This window comes from Phocoena sinus, chromosome 5 (assembly GCF_008692025.1).
Source record: "Phocoena sinus isolate mPhoSin1 chromosome 5, mPhoSin1.pri, whole genome shotgun sequence".
Lineage (NCBI taxonomy): Eukaryota > Metazoa > Chordata > Mammalia > Artiodactyla > Phocoenidae > Phocoena > Phocoena sinus.
The window spans coordinates 20,624,825-20,642,111 of record NC_045767.1 but is presented as its reverse complement, the minus strand read 5'-3'; the positions used below and the strand labels follow the sequence as shown (position 1 = coordinate 20,642,111).

At 39.8% G+C, this 17,287-nt stretch overlaps 1 protein-coding gene across 1 annotated transcript in view; it reads right to left on the bottom strand.

Annotated features, from left to right (window-relative positions):
• Window positions 1-5,892: 5,892 nt before the first annotated feature.
• NDNF (neuron derived neurotrophic factor) overlaps window positions 5,893-17,287 on the bottom strand; it is a 38,457-nt gene continuing 27,062 nt past the window's right edge. Inside the window, exons 2-4 of the mRNA XM_032631710.1 lie at window positions 15,587-15,775; window positions 9,847-9,971; window positions 5,893-8,160 (exon numbers count right to left, since the gene is read on the bottom strand). Of these exons, the coding sequence (XP_032487601.1) occupies window positions 6,767-8,160; window positions 9,847-9,971; window positions 15,587-15,774 (1,707 nt within the window). The 5' untranslated portion in view covers window position 15,775 and the 3' untranslated portion in view covers window positions 5,893-6,766. The remainder of the gene's footprint in view (window positions 8,161-9,846; window positions 9,972-15,586; window positions 15,776-17,287) is intronic.

Below are 17,287 nucleotides of genomic sequence, written 5' to 3'. Positions count from 1 at the left end.
AACCGTTTAAAATCCTCAGAGATATTAAAAACAGAAGTTCTGTTTTTCCAAGATTTCCATAGCAGAACGTAAGTATTCTGTATGCTTTGGCACCAAAAACTCCAGCACTGAGTATTTATCTGCACATTTGAACTCAGGCCTTAGGAATGCTTGCCCATCGAATCGGCAAAGGAATTGGAGCTCAGTATTCAGAGCAGTGAAGTTTGCTCAGCACACAGCTGTATTTGAAGCCCAGCTCCCTTACATTAGTCAACGGAACTTGCACAAAATGCAAGTAACTTAAATGTAAGTGCTGGGATCTTACCCTGCTTTCATATCTTTGTCATCTTTTTCCATACCTGAAGATCACCTGTGGATAAGCCAAGAGAACCTGTGATCATGTGCATGATGGAAAAAGTCAAAATTGGGCAACCTGTGATTTAGACCTTGGCCTCTTTATTTGAGGAAGCATGGCAAGCTTTATTTGGCAGGAAGGAGATATTCAATACTACCGTTAAAAACAGCTAAAAGAGGACTTCCCTGGTGGCGCAGTGGTTGAGAGTCCGCCTGCGGAAGCAGGGGACACGGGTTCGTGCCCCGGTCCGGGAACATCCCACATGCCGCGGAGCGGCTGGGCCCGTGAGCCATGGCCGCTGAGCCTGCGCGTCCGGAGCCTGTGCTCCGCAACGGGAGAGGCCACAACAGTGGGAGGCCCGCAGGCTAAAAGAGTCTGTTATTTCCTTAAAAACATGTTTTTAAAATGACATTTTACCATAGTAAAATTGGTTGAATTTTATTTGGTTATTTTAAAAATATATGTACCTTTATTTGTCTCTCTCAGTTCTTTCACTTGCCTCTTTGCTGGTCTCAAGCAAAGTTCTTACTACATCCAGAAGCACCAGGAAACTTTAAATGTCACTAAGGCTACTTGTGGCTGCTCTGATACTTGGAAACACAACCATTGGAAATGGGCCATATTTGTGACTACACCAGTTGCTCTTAGCAAATTGCTCACACAGCGAACTATATCTGTGGTTATAACTCTTAAATGGTTCAGCCACAATCCAGGCATTTTAACCATATGGATCCACAGAAGGGCACAAAATTGGCCAGTCAAATGCAGAGGCCTGTGTGACATCTCTGTGGCTTTTGAGGGTAACAAACTGCTTCTAAAAACTGCTTGTTGATTTGGCATTGGGGAAATTTTCCAACCTGCATGGTAAAAGTAGCAATATGTTAATTTTATTTAATAGGTCAGAGTTCATTTTATAGGAAGGGATGAGACTGAACAGTCAAACCTCTAACCCTGCTATGTATTAATGTACTTGGTTCTGTTTATTACAAATAATTTTTCTCAGAAGCAAAATCCTGTCAGAATTATAATTAAATATGGACATTTGGGAGTCTTGTCAAGTGTATCTCAAAACAACTCTTTATATGATTCTGTGCTGGCTTATTTACACAATGTGGAAAGATTATGCCAAGGCCTAACTATAGACAAGAAATGGATATTTGCTCCTTTCCAAATTATGACAATTTGATTGGATATTAATATTGGCAAGTATTTACACAAGCAGAGAGAGACCTGAAACATTTTGAAATTGCTTCTTAAAGCTCACTTTCTGACAATAGCAGTGGACTCAAAAACAAAGCAACGCATTCACCGTTTCTCTTAGTTGTAAGATGGTTATTATTATTATTTTTTTTAACTGTTCTGTCTGGATCTCATCACCCATAACAAGAACCCATCTGCTGTAACTTCTTTGTTTTACACCTTAGTCTCAGTTCATAAAATTATTTCAAATTCTGGAGTCTTGGGACATGTCCACATCCTGGGAGCCTGCTTGACGTGTCCCTGCTTCAAAGTTTCTAGACTCTAAGTTTCTAACAAGTTTCCAGAAAACCTTACACTTTTCTGAAAATTCTCCCCTGTAGGGCAATGGGATGACAAGTTACATTCATTCTTCTCTCTGCTTTCTAAGCGGTCCTTCGCTCGGATACAGTGTCCCTCCCGGCACTACTCTCTTCCCCCTCTAACACTTGATGCTACATTATCTTCGTTAGAATCTGAATAATGACAATATAGCAACATAACCACCCCTAAGGCCTTGCACTCTTCCATCTTGGAACCAATTATTTTTCTGTGATGGCGATCAGTAGCCTTCTATATATTTTATACTTTGAAAGAATATTGTAAAATATCTTTGAAAGAGGTATAAGGGTGGATATGAAAAGCCATTCTAAGTAATTTCATCTCTAAACTTTGATTACTAAGTTTATTTCTCAAAGGTTGAGGGAGGAGAATGCAAAGAAACAGAAACGAAGGAAATCTTACCCAGATACATGATCAACCATTCCTAGCAAATAGCAGGATGCAATTTTAATAGAGTGGATGGTGATCTATTAAATTTTCCGGTGTCAGGTTGTGTGTAGAAGAGAATCCAAAACCTTAATAAAATTAAGCTGTATTAGATCTCTCACTTCCCTTGATCTCTCAGACCACTTTGAGAAAGAAATTAGATAAAACTATACTTTGCTCCATGCTCCTTTTCCTCTCTCTGTTCTCCTCTCTCCCATTTCCCACCTTCACAACAACAACAAAGACCCAAATCCCAAGCTACTGCATATTTTTCTGACCAAAACTCTCTGGGAAAAACACAATGATGAGTGTGCCCTGATGTCTCCCAGGTCCTGCGGACAACTTCAAACAGAGTACAGCTGAAATCGGGCTGCAGTCACTTTGCTTGGTCCTGGGGGAAGGACCCAAAGGCAAGTTCCCAGCTGACTTTATCTCTATTGCACCATATCTAAGTGGGGAAGGAAGTGGCTGGATATGCTCCAAATGACCTTGTTCTTCAAGTTAGATGCTGGTGTTTGTGTTGAAGCCAGCCAGTGAAGAGAGACAAAGGTGCACAGTCTGGGTGAGAGGCTGCATGTCTTCTGGAGTGAAGAAGTGTTTAAAATGAACTCCTGGAGTGAACATTAAACTGGGAGTACAGGAATCTGGGTTCTAGTCTTAGCTAAGCCTCAATTTCCTCATCTATACATTGAGATAGTTGAACTAGATGATCTCTAAGAGGCATTAGTAATGTGTTGGAAGAGATTCCTGTTGGTTTCAGGTCCAACAAATTCCTTGAATTGTATTCAAAACGTGTGTGTGTGTGTGTGTGTGTGTGCGTGTGCGTGAGTGTGTGTGTGTGTGTGTTTTCAATGGTGTCTGGATCTCCCAAACTATTAAAAACCATTAAAACTGATTTCAAACTCTAAAGTTCATCTAAGTGATTTTTTATTTGAAGTTGCTTCATTTGGCTTTTCAGGATACAAAGATCACAACTTTTCCAAGTGTATTTGGAGTAACTAAAATAATCAATGCATATATCCTTTCCAGCACTAATCCTCTGGTGCATGTTTAAAAAATTAATCTAGACATTGATTATAACTTAACCAAGAAAATCATCTGCTATAAACTTATATAGATTCTGAATAGTTTCAGATTAAAATAATCGACTAATGAACTTAACAGCCTCAGTTTGTGTGTACATGCAAACCTAGATTAGAATACCGTCTGTCTCTAAAAATAATCATAACTTTTTTTTTCTTACAAGTTTGAAGTTGTCAGTTATGGGTTACACACACAGTCTTAACGAAATTTGAAATGGTCTTTAAGAATGAGTTGCTTTGAAGTCATAAATAAGACAAAAATTTTATTTCCTTTTGGAAAATAATCCATAAGTGACTTCCTTTCCCTAAGAATTGGTGATTTATATTCTAGTAAGGATTTTGGAGTCCAAGCAATTCTATTACTTATTTGTTTCGACTATGAGAACTTTCTTTTTATTTCTCTGGTATTCAATTTCCTTTTGCACCTGAAAAATAAAGATAGTGAACTCAAATAAAATGTCCTCAGAGATTCCTCCCTCCTCAATGATACTATGTCTATACTTGGTATTCTAAATGCCCTGTTCTCAATACAGCTATCCCGGAGCTTAATGGAGAAAAGGTGGTGCTTTCATATTAGCTTTCTAGTTCTTTTGTTAACTAAGAACAAATTTTTCTTTCTTGTCCTCAGTTCACCTGAATGCTCCTAAAATCTAAACACATTAGTAAATAAGAGAGCTTTGTTTTTAATAGGTTTCTCTCTTCCTTTATGAGTGATAGAAGTTTTACAATGTGTGTTTAATTTTCCCATAATTTTTAAAAGGCAAATTTCACTGGGGCCATGAAAGAATTCTCTGGTATATCCAGACTACATAGAAACCGCCATCCCAGTTGGCTAAAAAATAAAAGCTTGGTTAAATTGATTTGGCCTGGCTCCCAGCGTTTCCCAGGCATTTAGCAATATCTGAGAGTTAAGTCCGTCACCTTCAGAAGCTGCAATAACTCTTTGATTCACTGTAGTCCCATCTAGCACATTGCTCTGTAATAATATATTTGTGAATAATATGAGAAAGTTGATTCTCCTTCCAAAGGCACCGTATTTATAACTTAGGATAAGAAGGTCTCTGGGATATTGTCAGTTTTAAAGTTCTCCTTCCAAGTTGGTTGGTTATGTGGCCACTGGGGACATGCTCTTTCTTCCTTTTAAAAAATTGTTTCAGGTGTCACAATGCTTCATACAGATATGATAAATTTTGTTTTGATATCTTAACACTGATGAATTGGATGACACATTTTTAGAGGGGATATTTTCTCCTATGGTGGTCCTTTCATAAGGACCACCACTTACACTCCCCAAGCCATAGTGACTTTATACTCCATAAGAATGCTACTCGGGCTTCCCTGGTGGCGCAGTGGTTGAGAGTCCTCCTGCCAATGCAGGGGACACGGGTTCGTGCCCCGGTCCGGGAAGATCCCACATGCTGTGGAGCGGCTAGGCCCGTGAGTCATGGCCACTGAGCCTGTGCGTCCGGAGCCTGTGCTCTGCAACGGGAGAGGCCACAACAGTGAGAGGCCCACATACCACAAAAAAAAAGAATGCTACTCATGTATGCCCACCATATGAAAGGTGGTGCCAGCACATAGGGGAAATGTAGTGGTTAAGGAATTACACCTGCCCCACTTGTAGTTACAGAAACACTTTCTAATTTAGAATCATAGAATTCTACAAAAGATAATGTGTCATGATAGAAGGTATCCTATAATATCATCTTATCCAAATCTATTACCACTTAATTTTATAACTGGGAAAGAGGAACAAGGGGAGGTAGCGGATTTTCCTAAAGCCACATAGCCTAGTTGACTGTAAATCCCAGACTCTTCTAAATCCTCCAGTGTTTTCATGACACATCATGTATAGAACCTGTGGAGAATGAAACTATCTAAAACTGCCCTCTGTAAAGAGTTTTTGATAAATGAAGGTTCCTATTATTATTTGCCTAAATTTTATCTTACACCTAAATTACTTTTTGAAGATTCATGAAAAATCAAAGCTAAAAGTAACAGACTGTTAATGTTACAAAACAGCAGCTTCCATATTTTTCTCATTACTAATTAAAGTCCTAATTGGTGGTTGCTTAGTTGTTCCCACTAGAAATCAAAACAATTATTTTGCTAATATTCAAGCAGCTGGAAAATATTTGGCATATCCCAATTTTGTACTTAAAATAGATGGTTATTTTTAAAATAGAGGTAATATATTTTAGGTTGTTAAGGACGATTTGTTGAATACTTATCGAGCTACAGTATTTTGAGGCTTGTCTTATTCCAAGTCCATTGGTGCGCTCTCAATTCTCACAACAGCTAGCTCCTATTCAGTGTCAAAATACAAATTTCAGTAACTGTCTCTAATGCCACAGTAACTTTAGAGAGATGCAGCATGCCTTTTAACTATTAAAAAAGGGTCAAACCTGGTGCAAAATTACATAAAGGCGCAGTTTGGGGGACAGAATAGAAATTGAATACACCAAGGTAGCTGCTTGGGAAAATGAACAGTATATAATCTAATATCTTTAATTTTATATACATGAATATAATGTATGTCAACTTTGTACATGAGATACATACAGTATTTAAACATTTTACTCAACAGATAAGAATTTACAATAGGGCTTCCCTAGTGGCGCAGTGGTTGAGAGTCCGCCTGACAATGCAGGGGACACGGGTTCGTGCCCCGGTCCGGGAAGATCCCACATGCCGTGGAGCGGCTAGGCCTGTGAGCCATGGCCGTTGAGCCTGCGCATCCGGAACCTGTGCTCCGCAACGGGAGAGGCCACAACAGTGAGAGGCCCGCGTACCGCAAAAAAAAAAAAAAAAAAAAAAGAATTTACAATAGCAATAGAACTGACTAAAGGGTTGTCCACTTAATATACTTAGAATAGATCCGTACTTTAACAGGAAAAGAATTTAATAGTTTACAATCATAGAAACACTGACATTTAAAACAAGACTTTATAAAATAATTTATATATATTCTAGCATCTATTGAGAGGAATAATTTGCATTTGTGGATGTGTGCAATGAATGGCATATTCAAAATTTTTAGGTGATAAAATAATTTAGAAGCAGTTCATGCAGTGGCCAAAGCAAGGGATAGCAGTTCCTTCAAGATGTCCTTTCTCTTTGACATCAGTGGATATCAGATACACACTAGGTACCATTGGGGCACACTAGACCAAGTCTCCTCCAAAAATTACTTATATAAACATCAATATACACCAGTTGATATCCCTTCTTCCATAGTACAAGTACAGGTCACAACTTCTCTCAGCTGTGGGAGTAGTCAGTTTATACTTAAAGTGATTTAATGTCTCTCCTGGAGTTCTAAGTGATATATCTCTATACAAGGTAACTAACAGAACTTCCTGGTTTTTACAACTTTACTCTGGTACTTCACAGAGTGGCCCCCATGTCCTGTGACATAAACATCCAGCAGGTAAGATTTTCCAGGCTGAAGACCTTTGATTGTTTCTGTGGTCACTGCTTTGTGCAGGTTTTGACTGTGGAAATATTTACAGAGGACCTTCTCTGATTTCTTCCTTGTATCTGGTCCAAGGCATTGGTTTTGCTCTCTTTTCTTCTGGTCTTCACTGTAATTATCATCCACTTCCTTTTTGTAGATGCAAAACTTGTTCCTTTCCTGGGTGCCCAGCCAAGCCACGGTGGCTGAAGAACAGGTACGCAGCTTGTCGAAGGCTTTGATGCGCGTGTCTTCAGGAAGAGAGGGAAATGACTGCTTACTGGGCCTGGTGGTAGCTAGTATTTTCAACATAGATGCTCCCTTCTTGTTTCCTTTCAGTCGAATGAGATATTTGGCTTTAGGTTTTCCTCTCAGCTGAAACTGTCGAATGCCTTCCACGTTCTGAGACAGAAGAAGTTTCCCATCTCTTCTCACTTGGATTTGGACAGCGTCCAGACAAGAGTGAATAAATAAGGTGACTTTTTGGTGAGACGAGACTGGAGCAAACCGTAGAAACTTTGCCCCCTTCCTTTTAACAAACACATCCGTAACTTTCCCATCTTTCAGCTCAACTGTCTTCTGTTTCGCTTCTTCCTTGGTCCTGGCAAAGGTGCCCACGTAAGCAGTGCTCATGTTGCTGTTGCTGTTGGCCACGAAGACGTCAAAGTAGTACTGCGTATCGGGTTTCAGATCCGAGACGGTGAAGATGTTCTTGTTTCCTATGCAGATTTTCTGAATGTCAACCTTGGGCCTCGAGTAGGTATGCCTCCCCAGTTTTGGAGACGGCTTTGTCAGGAAGCTGTGCTCTTTACCTGAATTATCCGAAGCAAATCCGAAGTGGGCAAAGTCAAAAGGGCTGAAGTCCAGACCGGGCTTTGGTGCCATCATGAAAGCGTCGTCTGCACTCAACTTCGCTTCCACTGCGCAGAGACTTTTGAAATTGTGCTCTTTGTTGATGACCACACAATACTGAATGGGTTGTTTCAGCAAAGAGGCCGTGGGGCTCGGTTTCCAAGCCAAAGTGACCGTGGTGCATCCCAGGGAGGTAACGTCGACTCTTGGGTCATAAGGTAATTCAGGGTAGGGCTGATCAGACTCTGGAGTTGTGGTGGCATATACTTTGAAATGTGTGTCTTTCTCTGTTGAAAGAAGCTCCAACTGATATAAACCAGATGGAGAACTAGAAGATACGAAATATTCCACGTCGTTGCCTTTGTAGGAGAATAACTCTGTGCCTTCCTCATTAATGATCTGCTGCTTCTGCTGAGCCAGAGGCTCTGGATCACCTAAAAGACACAAGAGAAGCACAGCCTACACGTCAGGGCATGTGCTGTGGCTTGCCAACCTTAAATTGTGTTCTTAAGACAATTTAATTTAGTTTTTCTCCATTATAAAAAGAATACATGTTCCCAGTAGAAAACTGGGAGATAGAGAACAAGATAAAAAAAAAATCATCCATTAATACAAATCCATATAGCCCTTTATTAACAGTTTGGTCTATTTCTATCAGTCTTCCTTCTACACATGTTTATGCAGTTGTTATTATTTTCTCTTATTTTTCTCTGCAACTTTGTAACATTTATTATCATGCATATATGTACCTAGAGAAACCTTCATTTTTCTCACTTAATATTATATCATAAAAATGAAACTGTTGGTTAATTTTTGACCATTATAATAATGCTGTTATATATGTAAGGCTTTTCTGATTTTATGTTATTTCTTCAGGATAGATTCCAGCTGGTAGAATTTTTAGGTCAAAGACTGCAAACCTCTTAGAGACTAATCCCTACTGTCAATCTGTTTTTACCAGAAGGGTTCTGTCAGTTTGCACTTGGATGGCTAGCCATTTCACTAATTTCACTTTTGTTAGTAGGACTGGACAATCTCATTAAAATATAGACTATAAAGCACCAGTAAGAGGACCTAATTTTCAATGTGTAGAACACGTGCTCAGGAGGAATATAGGGAAAGTACTGAAACTAAAATAATGTTTTCCAATTAATAGTAACTATTTTTTGTTACTATTAACATCAGATGTCACACAGATATCGGTGTTAGAAGACCCAGAGAAGGACTGTGTAGCCAGAGTGGGAATGGATCTTTTCCAGCTGATCACTGCAGGTTGAGAGTGAGGTATGTAGAACTTGATACTCCTAAACCACGCAATTAACACAATCGTCACGTGACTACCCCTTCTATCTCAGTCTCCTCACTGCCCATATGCCCTTTCAATATTTTCCTAATTACAGTGTTCCCACATCACTGTAAGTATCTAGCTTGCTAACATCCTGTCATGGCACCCATCTCAAGCCTTCACTTCAAGCTAGGATGCCTTTGCCCCTTAAAGGGAGGCAGCGTCAACCCAGCGCCTCATACAGACTCTACTCACTTCTTTGTATCTGTCATTTGCTTTCCACCATCTGCATCTTCTTCAAATGCCTGACCTATTCCTCCTGACTTTCTTCTCATCCTGGACTTTCCGTGGTGCTCAATGCTCTTTTGTTCTCTCTTTGTGGCTACCCTTTACTCCCCAGAGATCAGAGGCTCTTATCCTTGGGTGCATATTAGATTCACACGGAGGGGAACTTTTACCATCCCAATGTCCAGACTCCACCCCAGGGCAATTAAATCACAACCTTGGAGGTAGGATGAAGGCGTCAGTAGCATATACAGCCCCCAGTGGTGAGTCCAGTGGTTAGGCAAGACTGCAAACCACAGCCAGGGAAGCCGATGCTCACCCCTTGCCTTTCCTCACTCCTTCAGCCCACACACCTGTCTCTCTCAACCTCTTATTTCACCAAATCACCGCCATCTGATGTCATCCTCCGTTTCCCTCATCTCCAACCCCAAATCTCCAGCTTCCCCCATGCATCCATGCTGGTTTTTCTTACTAAGAGGAGGCTGTCTGTCTCATAAGCCTTTCAGCTATCCATCCAGAGGTCTGGGGCCAGGTCTGCCGCGCCGCTTACCTGAGCCTTCCCCGCTCGCCTCCTCTGGCAGCTCCTGGAGGCTCAGCGTCCACGCTAAGGGCGCATCGCAGGGAGTCACTGTGACTGACAATGGCGTGTTGTCTTCTTCAACCACAAAGAAATACCTGGGTGAAAGTGGACCACTTCAGACCGAGGTAATTCATCCTAACACTTACAACCAAGATTAGTGGGAAAAAATCGCTTGGTTTAATTTGTATTCACTTAACAGAAAATCAAACTGGCTATCTGACATAAATCATGATATTTTCAGCTGTAACCGTGGAAGTCCAACAGCCCAAGGTTCTGCGACCAGATTTACCATCGACACGGTCGGAAATAATTGAAAGACATTGAACCAAAATGTGGAGTTTGGGTGTTATTCGAGTTAAGAATCAAAACTTACCAGTTTGGGGGTGTTATTTAACACCAGTGCAAAGTAAGTCACAACCAAGAGGAATTTCCAGGTATGTTGCCCTACAGGTAACTGCATTTTCCATAAATTTGGCGATAAATTTATAAGTTACCCCAAGGGCACTCTAAAGCACCAACCATTCCAAGAGATCATTTTCGCAGCAATGTCCTTCTAAAATGCATGTTGGTCTCTGGCAAAATAACACTGTATTCAGGCTTTTACAACCTTGACTTTTTTGTTCACAGTTTTACTATTCCGTATCCTTTTGGAGAGAGGTATCTAATGACCATTTGAGAAATATTTTTAAAAGGTAAAGATAACTGTGTCAGTCAGTGGAAAGACACATTTCTCTGTCACCAAGATTTTCTGTTGAATTAATAACCTAGTGATTTGAAAACATTTTAAAAGAACAAAACATTCTCCTCTATGCTTTCCCCTTAGATTTTTTAAATGATGTCTCAAAAGAACTTTTAAGTAGAATAAAAATATTGCCTATGTATAACAATGCTATATATTCTTACTCTGAATAATTTAGATGATTCCATTTATCTTTCAAAGCCCATAATCTTGCAAGGGAGGAAACAGTGGTTTCCTCACTGGTTTCACGGCAAAAAATAAGCAAGTTTCACCTCCTAGAGATTGCACCTCCTGGGTACCTCTTTGCCTCTCGATTCTCTCTATATCTACCCCAACACCCTCTCCAAACTGACCACCGTGGCCAGCTGCTCCATCTGTCTCCTCTGCAGCTCTTCTCACCTCCCGGACCTCTAACCCATGGGGTGAACCAAGGGCCTGTGCTAGGACACTCTTTTCTACCCGTGCTCTTTCCCTGTGTGATCTCACCCAGGCTCACAGCTTTAAGCTCTTCTATTTTAATGATTCTCAAATGTAAATTGTCAGCCTGAACTCTTAGCTAAATTTTAGAGACAACTATCTTCTCACCATCTTCCTTTAGAGGTTACTGAAAGTTTCAAACTTAAGATGTCTAATCCAAACTTCTCATTCTCTCGCCAAACCAACTTCTCCTGCAGTCTGTCTCTACTCAGTAAATGACAGCCCTAACCTTCCAGTTGCTCAGGACAAACGTTTTAGAGGCATTCTTGACTTTTCCTTACTCTTCCACTCCACATACACTGAATCAGCAGTCATTTTTTTTTTTTTTTTTTTGGCTTCATCTTTAAAATATACCCAGAGTCCAACCCTTTGTTCCACTTTCCCTGTTACCACCAGATCAAGCCACCATTTTTTCTTGTCTGAGCATTGCAATAGCCTTCTGACTGGCCTTGTTTCCACTTTGACCCCCTTAGTTTATTTACCTCCTTCCAGAAGGAGATATCCATGTACACCTAAGTCTGAACACACTCGCTGCAAACCCTCCAGGAGCTTCTTGTCTCATTCAGAACTTGCAATGATTTGCGTCCCCAACCAAAGCTCTAAACTCGTCTCCTCTATTCTCTCCCTTCTTTACTCAGCCCCTTGCTCTCTGTGGAGTGATTATGGCACACTCTTGCCTCAGGGCCTCTGAACTTGCGGTTTCTCCATCTGAGATGCTCGTCCTCCAGCTGTTGACCTTACGTGCTCAGTCACTGCACCAACTCTCTTCTCTAGAGTCGGTCACCATCTCGCCATAGACCGACTCTGGCCCCTTACGTAAGACATCACCTTCCTACCCGTGAAGCCTTTCTACTCCTCTTCATTTTTCTTCGAAGCACTTATCACTACCTGATGTATTATATATACCTTTGCTTGTTTTTTTATTTTTCCACCTCCCCCAACTAGAATGAAAGCTACAAGAGGGCAGGGCATTTAGTTCATTGATGAAGACTTAGAGACTAAAATAATTATTAATAAATATTTGTTGGATTAATGAATAAGTTTAGCATTTCACTTTTGGGGAAAAAAGTCCTTAATTGTTCAGAGAGTCTACAACTTTCCCAGCAGTGGGGCCTCCGCCTACCTCACTGTCATATCATCATCCCTTTTGCTTTCCGTGCTCGAACCACGTAGGGCTTCTTTGAGCCATTGGGATGTTGTTTGCTCTGCCTGAAATACACCCCTTAGTCCTTATTAATAATTGTAAATAAATAACTTTTTAATTGACATATATTTGATGTGTATGCCCTTACTAATATTTAAATGTCACTTCTTCAGGGATGCCTTCTCTAACTGTTCTGGCTCAGGTTCTCTCACATACTCCGAGTGTCCTATACTTTTCACTTTGGGAACCTGTTGCAATTTGTTACTATATATGTATATTATTATTCGATTAACGTCATTTTCCCAACAAAGGCCCACTTAGGGTTCATTTTCCATGTCATTTTATTCTCAGCATTTAGCACAGATTTCTGCGGGTAGAAGGTACTTGATAAACTCTTCTTAATGAATGCATTACTAAATGAATAAACAGAACCCAAGAATCATAACATCTACCTTATTCTAGCCTTAGGATACTACACTTAGTCTGTTTCTACCTGAAGATACGGAATCTGAATGGAAATATATGTGCTTTCCCCCCCTTCATTATTCCAAGATGAATTAGGAGCTGGAGGGTGGAAATAGGGCTGTGGAAGGACAAATAAAGTGAAGACCCTATAAAAGCAAAAAAAGCTTGTTCGGAATATAGTAAACTTAGGCAATCATCCAAACAAAATAACTAGACGGTTGCACTCTTTACTGTATGGAAATTTTATGGACTTAAGCATCCCTAAAGACAGGTGTCAGATGGTTTAATTTTCAAATTCAGTCAACTTTTGGAGAGTAGAATTTTGTTCCTTTGGCCAGGTTGCATAGGTGATATTAACCACATAAACATGACTGAACCTATGAACATTACAAAGAATTAGGTAAGACAAAATAATTTATTTAGCATCGTGTAATTTTAAAAGTATTCAAAACTTTTTAGTTTTGTTTGTTTTTGGTTTTTCTGTGGGTAGCAGAGCTAACCAGTGCTGAAATCAATGTGCACGTTCACCTATTATCTTCTGTTCTCATTTCAATCAAGAAAGTAGTTTATTTCCAAAAGTATGCAACTGTGTCTTAGTAACTTTAATACAGGCCATAAGCAACCAATAACAGAGAAAACAATGCTTGCATTCCACAGGGTAATCATTATACATATAAAACATCAGAGAGTCCCTCTAAGTCAACATTTTCATATGGAAGCTCTTATGATTAGGGATAAAAGACAATCTGAATAAACTTTAACAATTTGACAAACATTTATTGTCTACCATGCACAGTGCACTCGTGGAAGGCAGCTGCAATCAGAGATGATAGGGCACGATCTATGAGCACCAGGTATTTACTGGCTAGTGAGGGAGACAGAAATGTGAAAAATGTGCTCCATATTATAAGGCCAGAGTTGAGGCACAAACACTCTGTGAACCATTTAGACTTTGGAATTTATGTATAAACATAAGAATAATTAATGAATTTGTTTTTCTTTTGCTATTCTCTGCTTCCAACTTTATCTGGAATTTCATCTTTAGTTGTAACATCAACAATGTCTATGTGGGTTCTCCCATCACATATTTTACCCCTAGAAATGACTGTGGCCACAACTCTGTAACTATTGTTAACATTGCATCCAAATGTAGATATCAAAGTCTCCAATCATGATTTGTGGGGGGGAAAAAAAAACCCAAAAGAATGAACAAATGAAAGAAATAAAAACAGAAGGAGGAAAGGAGCATGTGTTGTTTTGAAATGTCTTATAATAAAAACATGTTGCTTCAAAGAAAAAAAAATGTAATTTTAAGACAGCGCTTAGAACCAAAACTTCTTTAATTTTTAAGAGACTGGAAGATCAAAGATAAACCATTTATTTGATTAAGTGAAATGATTACATAATGAGGAATGCTGTATTTTAAAGAACACTGCAAAGCAGTGCACAAGTACATTTGGGAAATCAAAGTAATTTTTTAAAGAAAAATTTGGATTCACTCAAAAGTTTCAAGAGACAAAAGAACATGACAAGCAAAATGGTTCGGCATGAATTCAGCTGATATTTAAGACTAATTTGAATCATTAAAACTGCCTCCTCTACCCTTCCTTGTTTTCACAGACAAAGTCTCTGTAAATACTAAGACATCAAGTTCCTTTAGTGTAATCATCCTTGCATTTTGTGCCTTCACTCTTAGGAATGTCACTGAAAGAGTCATAATTCTTTTATATATTACTGACAAATCAGTTCCTAATCTATTACATCCATTCAAACAAATAATTTCTTTCAGATGGTGTTGAAATGATACCCAAACAATAGGTCACACCAGTCAAAATATGAAAACTGATTATCTACTCTCACACCGGATGGTAACGTGTCTCTGCCATTCAGTGGAAGAGGAGCACCACGTTCCATTCTTATTGTCAATTAAAACTGAAGTGACGGGGCTTCCCTGGTGGCGCAGTGGTTGAGAGTCTGCCTGCCGATGCAGGGGACGCAGGTTCGTGCCCCGGTCTGGGAGGATCCCACACGCCGCGGAGCGGCTGGGCCCGTGAGCCATGGCCGCTGAGCCTGCGCGTCCGGAGCCTGTGCTCCTCAACGGGAGAGGCCACAACAGTGAGAGGCCCGCGTACCAAGAAATTAAAAAAAAAAAACAACTGAAGTGACAAGAGAAAGACGACAATAATTTGATACACCTCAATCTTTGGAAAATGGAGTATTGATGACATGACATAGTTTTATCCTTTGGAATGCCAAGGTGCCCTAGGTTAAAAGGAGAAACTGTTTTTGAAATATGATAAAGAGGAGTTTGGGTACTGCAAAGTAAGTAACTTTAAATATAATTCATTTCTATGATTGATTGATTGATTTCTATACGTTGATATACGTAAGTTTTAAAGGTCAAAATATTTAGAAGCATTATGTGAGTTCAATATGTTGATGTTGGAGTGAAGATAAGTGAGAGGCCAGTTTTTATCTCTGTTTGGTTTGATGCTTTCAGAACCAGTCATTGATCAAAGAAATACTATCCTTACAAGCCAACACAAACCCTTGAAGAATCGTATGTGTTCAATTAATTGCATTAATCCTGTAGAGTCATTCTTAGAAATTTCCTACCATCCTGAAGAAAAGAAAATGACCATTCCAAAACGTTAGACATGCAAGGACTTCTCTCTCCACCCAAAAGATCACAATCAGCGAGAATCAAAGAGATGTCTAATGGCTGGACGTTGCACTGCAGTTTTATTTTCTTACTTAGAGAAAAATAGGCAATGCTATCCAGAGGTTGATTGCCAATTACCTAAACTAAGTCTAAAAGGTCACTTTCTTTTTCAGAGACACCCGTTCTGAGCTTATTGATAAAGGAAGTCCTGCAGGGAGAATACCTTTTAGGTGTGTCTCTAAAGAGATAACTGCTAATTTCAGCTCCATCTGGAATTACTGACGAATCATGAAAAAATGCCTTGTCCCGAATTTGCATCTGAAAGAGTTCCTCATCTCGAGTGGGTAACTTCTGGGTCCTGGAGCTGAGTGGTAACAGCAGCCACAGCATACACCAGTGGAGAGGCACCATCCTGGGGCAACAAAAAAGAATTGCTTACATTAATTTTACAGGCAAAACACTTGGGCAAGTTGCGAACTCTCTGAAGGGTTCACACTATTTGGTTTTGACAGAAAGAGCTGTATTATGTATTTTGGATACATGCACATGAGCTTTAAGGCGACTTTCCAGTTCTTTTTTTTTCAAAGTTATTTCAACAAGTTGATAATGAATTCACCAGAATTTCAGATATTAAAAAGATTTTGAAACAAAAGGACTCTTGGTGCATTAACTTCCTTGGGTATTCAGAGAGAAAAGTTCCCCCTTCATTATGGCAGAAGCCAATATGGTCATTGTAGACATCTCCATACAAATGTCTCAAAGCTTAAACCATAACATAAGTCACAGAGACCCACTGAGAGCCTGAAAATTACCACTACACAGTTACTTTTCTTCTTCCTTAAAATTTGATTAAGGATCATATATAGAATTATTCTGCAAATCAGATTTTCATAAATCAGAGATTTTAAGAGATTATAAAGCTTAACTTTCTTATAGGATAAGCAATTTGTCTAAAATCCCAAGGTGAGTTATTTGCCAGTGTCTAATATTACAGATTTACCAGACTCTTCAACACAACACTTATATATAAACTTTTACCATATTAAAAACTGGGCTTGGATTCCCACTTCAAATCAAGAAAGACCACTGGGGACTTCCCTGGTGGTCCGGTGGTTAAGACTCCACGCTTCCAATGCAGGGGGAGAGGGTTCCATCCCTGGTTGGGGAGCTAAAATCCCACATGCCCTGTGGCGCAGCCAAAAAAAAAAAAAAAAAGACCATTGGAAAGTTCTATATTTAGGTCATTTATCTTAACCTCCAGCAGAGTTATATATTTACCACTCCAGTTTTCATTGAGTTACACTTTGACATTTATCACTGACTTTCATAAAAAATCCTATAAGCAGGGCTTCCCTGGTGGCGCAGTGCTTGAGAGTCCACCTGCCGATGCAGGGGACACGGGTTCGTACCCCGGTCCGGGAGGATCCCACATGTCGCGCAGCGGCTGGGCCCGTGAGCCATGGCCGCTGATCCTGCGCGTCCGGAGCCTGTGCTCCGCAACGGGAGAGGCCACAACAGTGAGAGGCCCGCGTACCGCAAAAAAATAAAAATAAAATTAAAAATCCTATAAGCAATCATGGATCATTCTCTAGGGCACCTTGCTTTAGGGATTGTTTCAAGGACACCATCTTCTACATGTTTCCCTTTCCCAACAGGAAGACGCAGGTAGGCGAGTTCTTTTCACCTCAAGTGCTAATGAAAGGCTTTGCTTCCTTTGAGGATTTGGTGCCTGTTTTCCTCACAGAAAAAACTAGGTAAGGAGTTGTTTTCCCTTATCTCTTTGACGACATACATCAGGGAATTCAAGCATTAGGGAAATATAGTGTTTTTACATTGAAGTACTTTAAATAGTGAGAAAGTCAAATGCAAATATTTGCGATAATTTGAAATGAAGAGAATGCCAGTTTTATTTCTAAATAGTCAT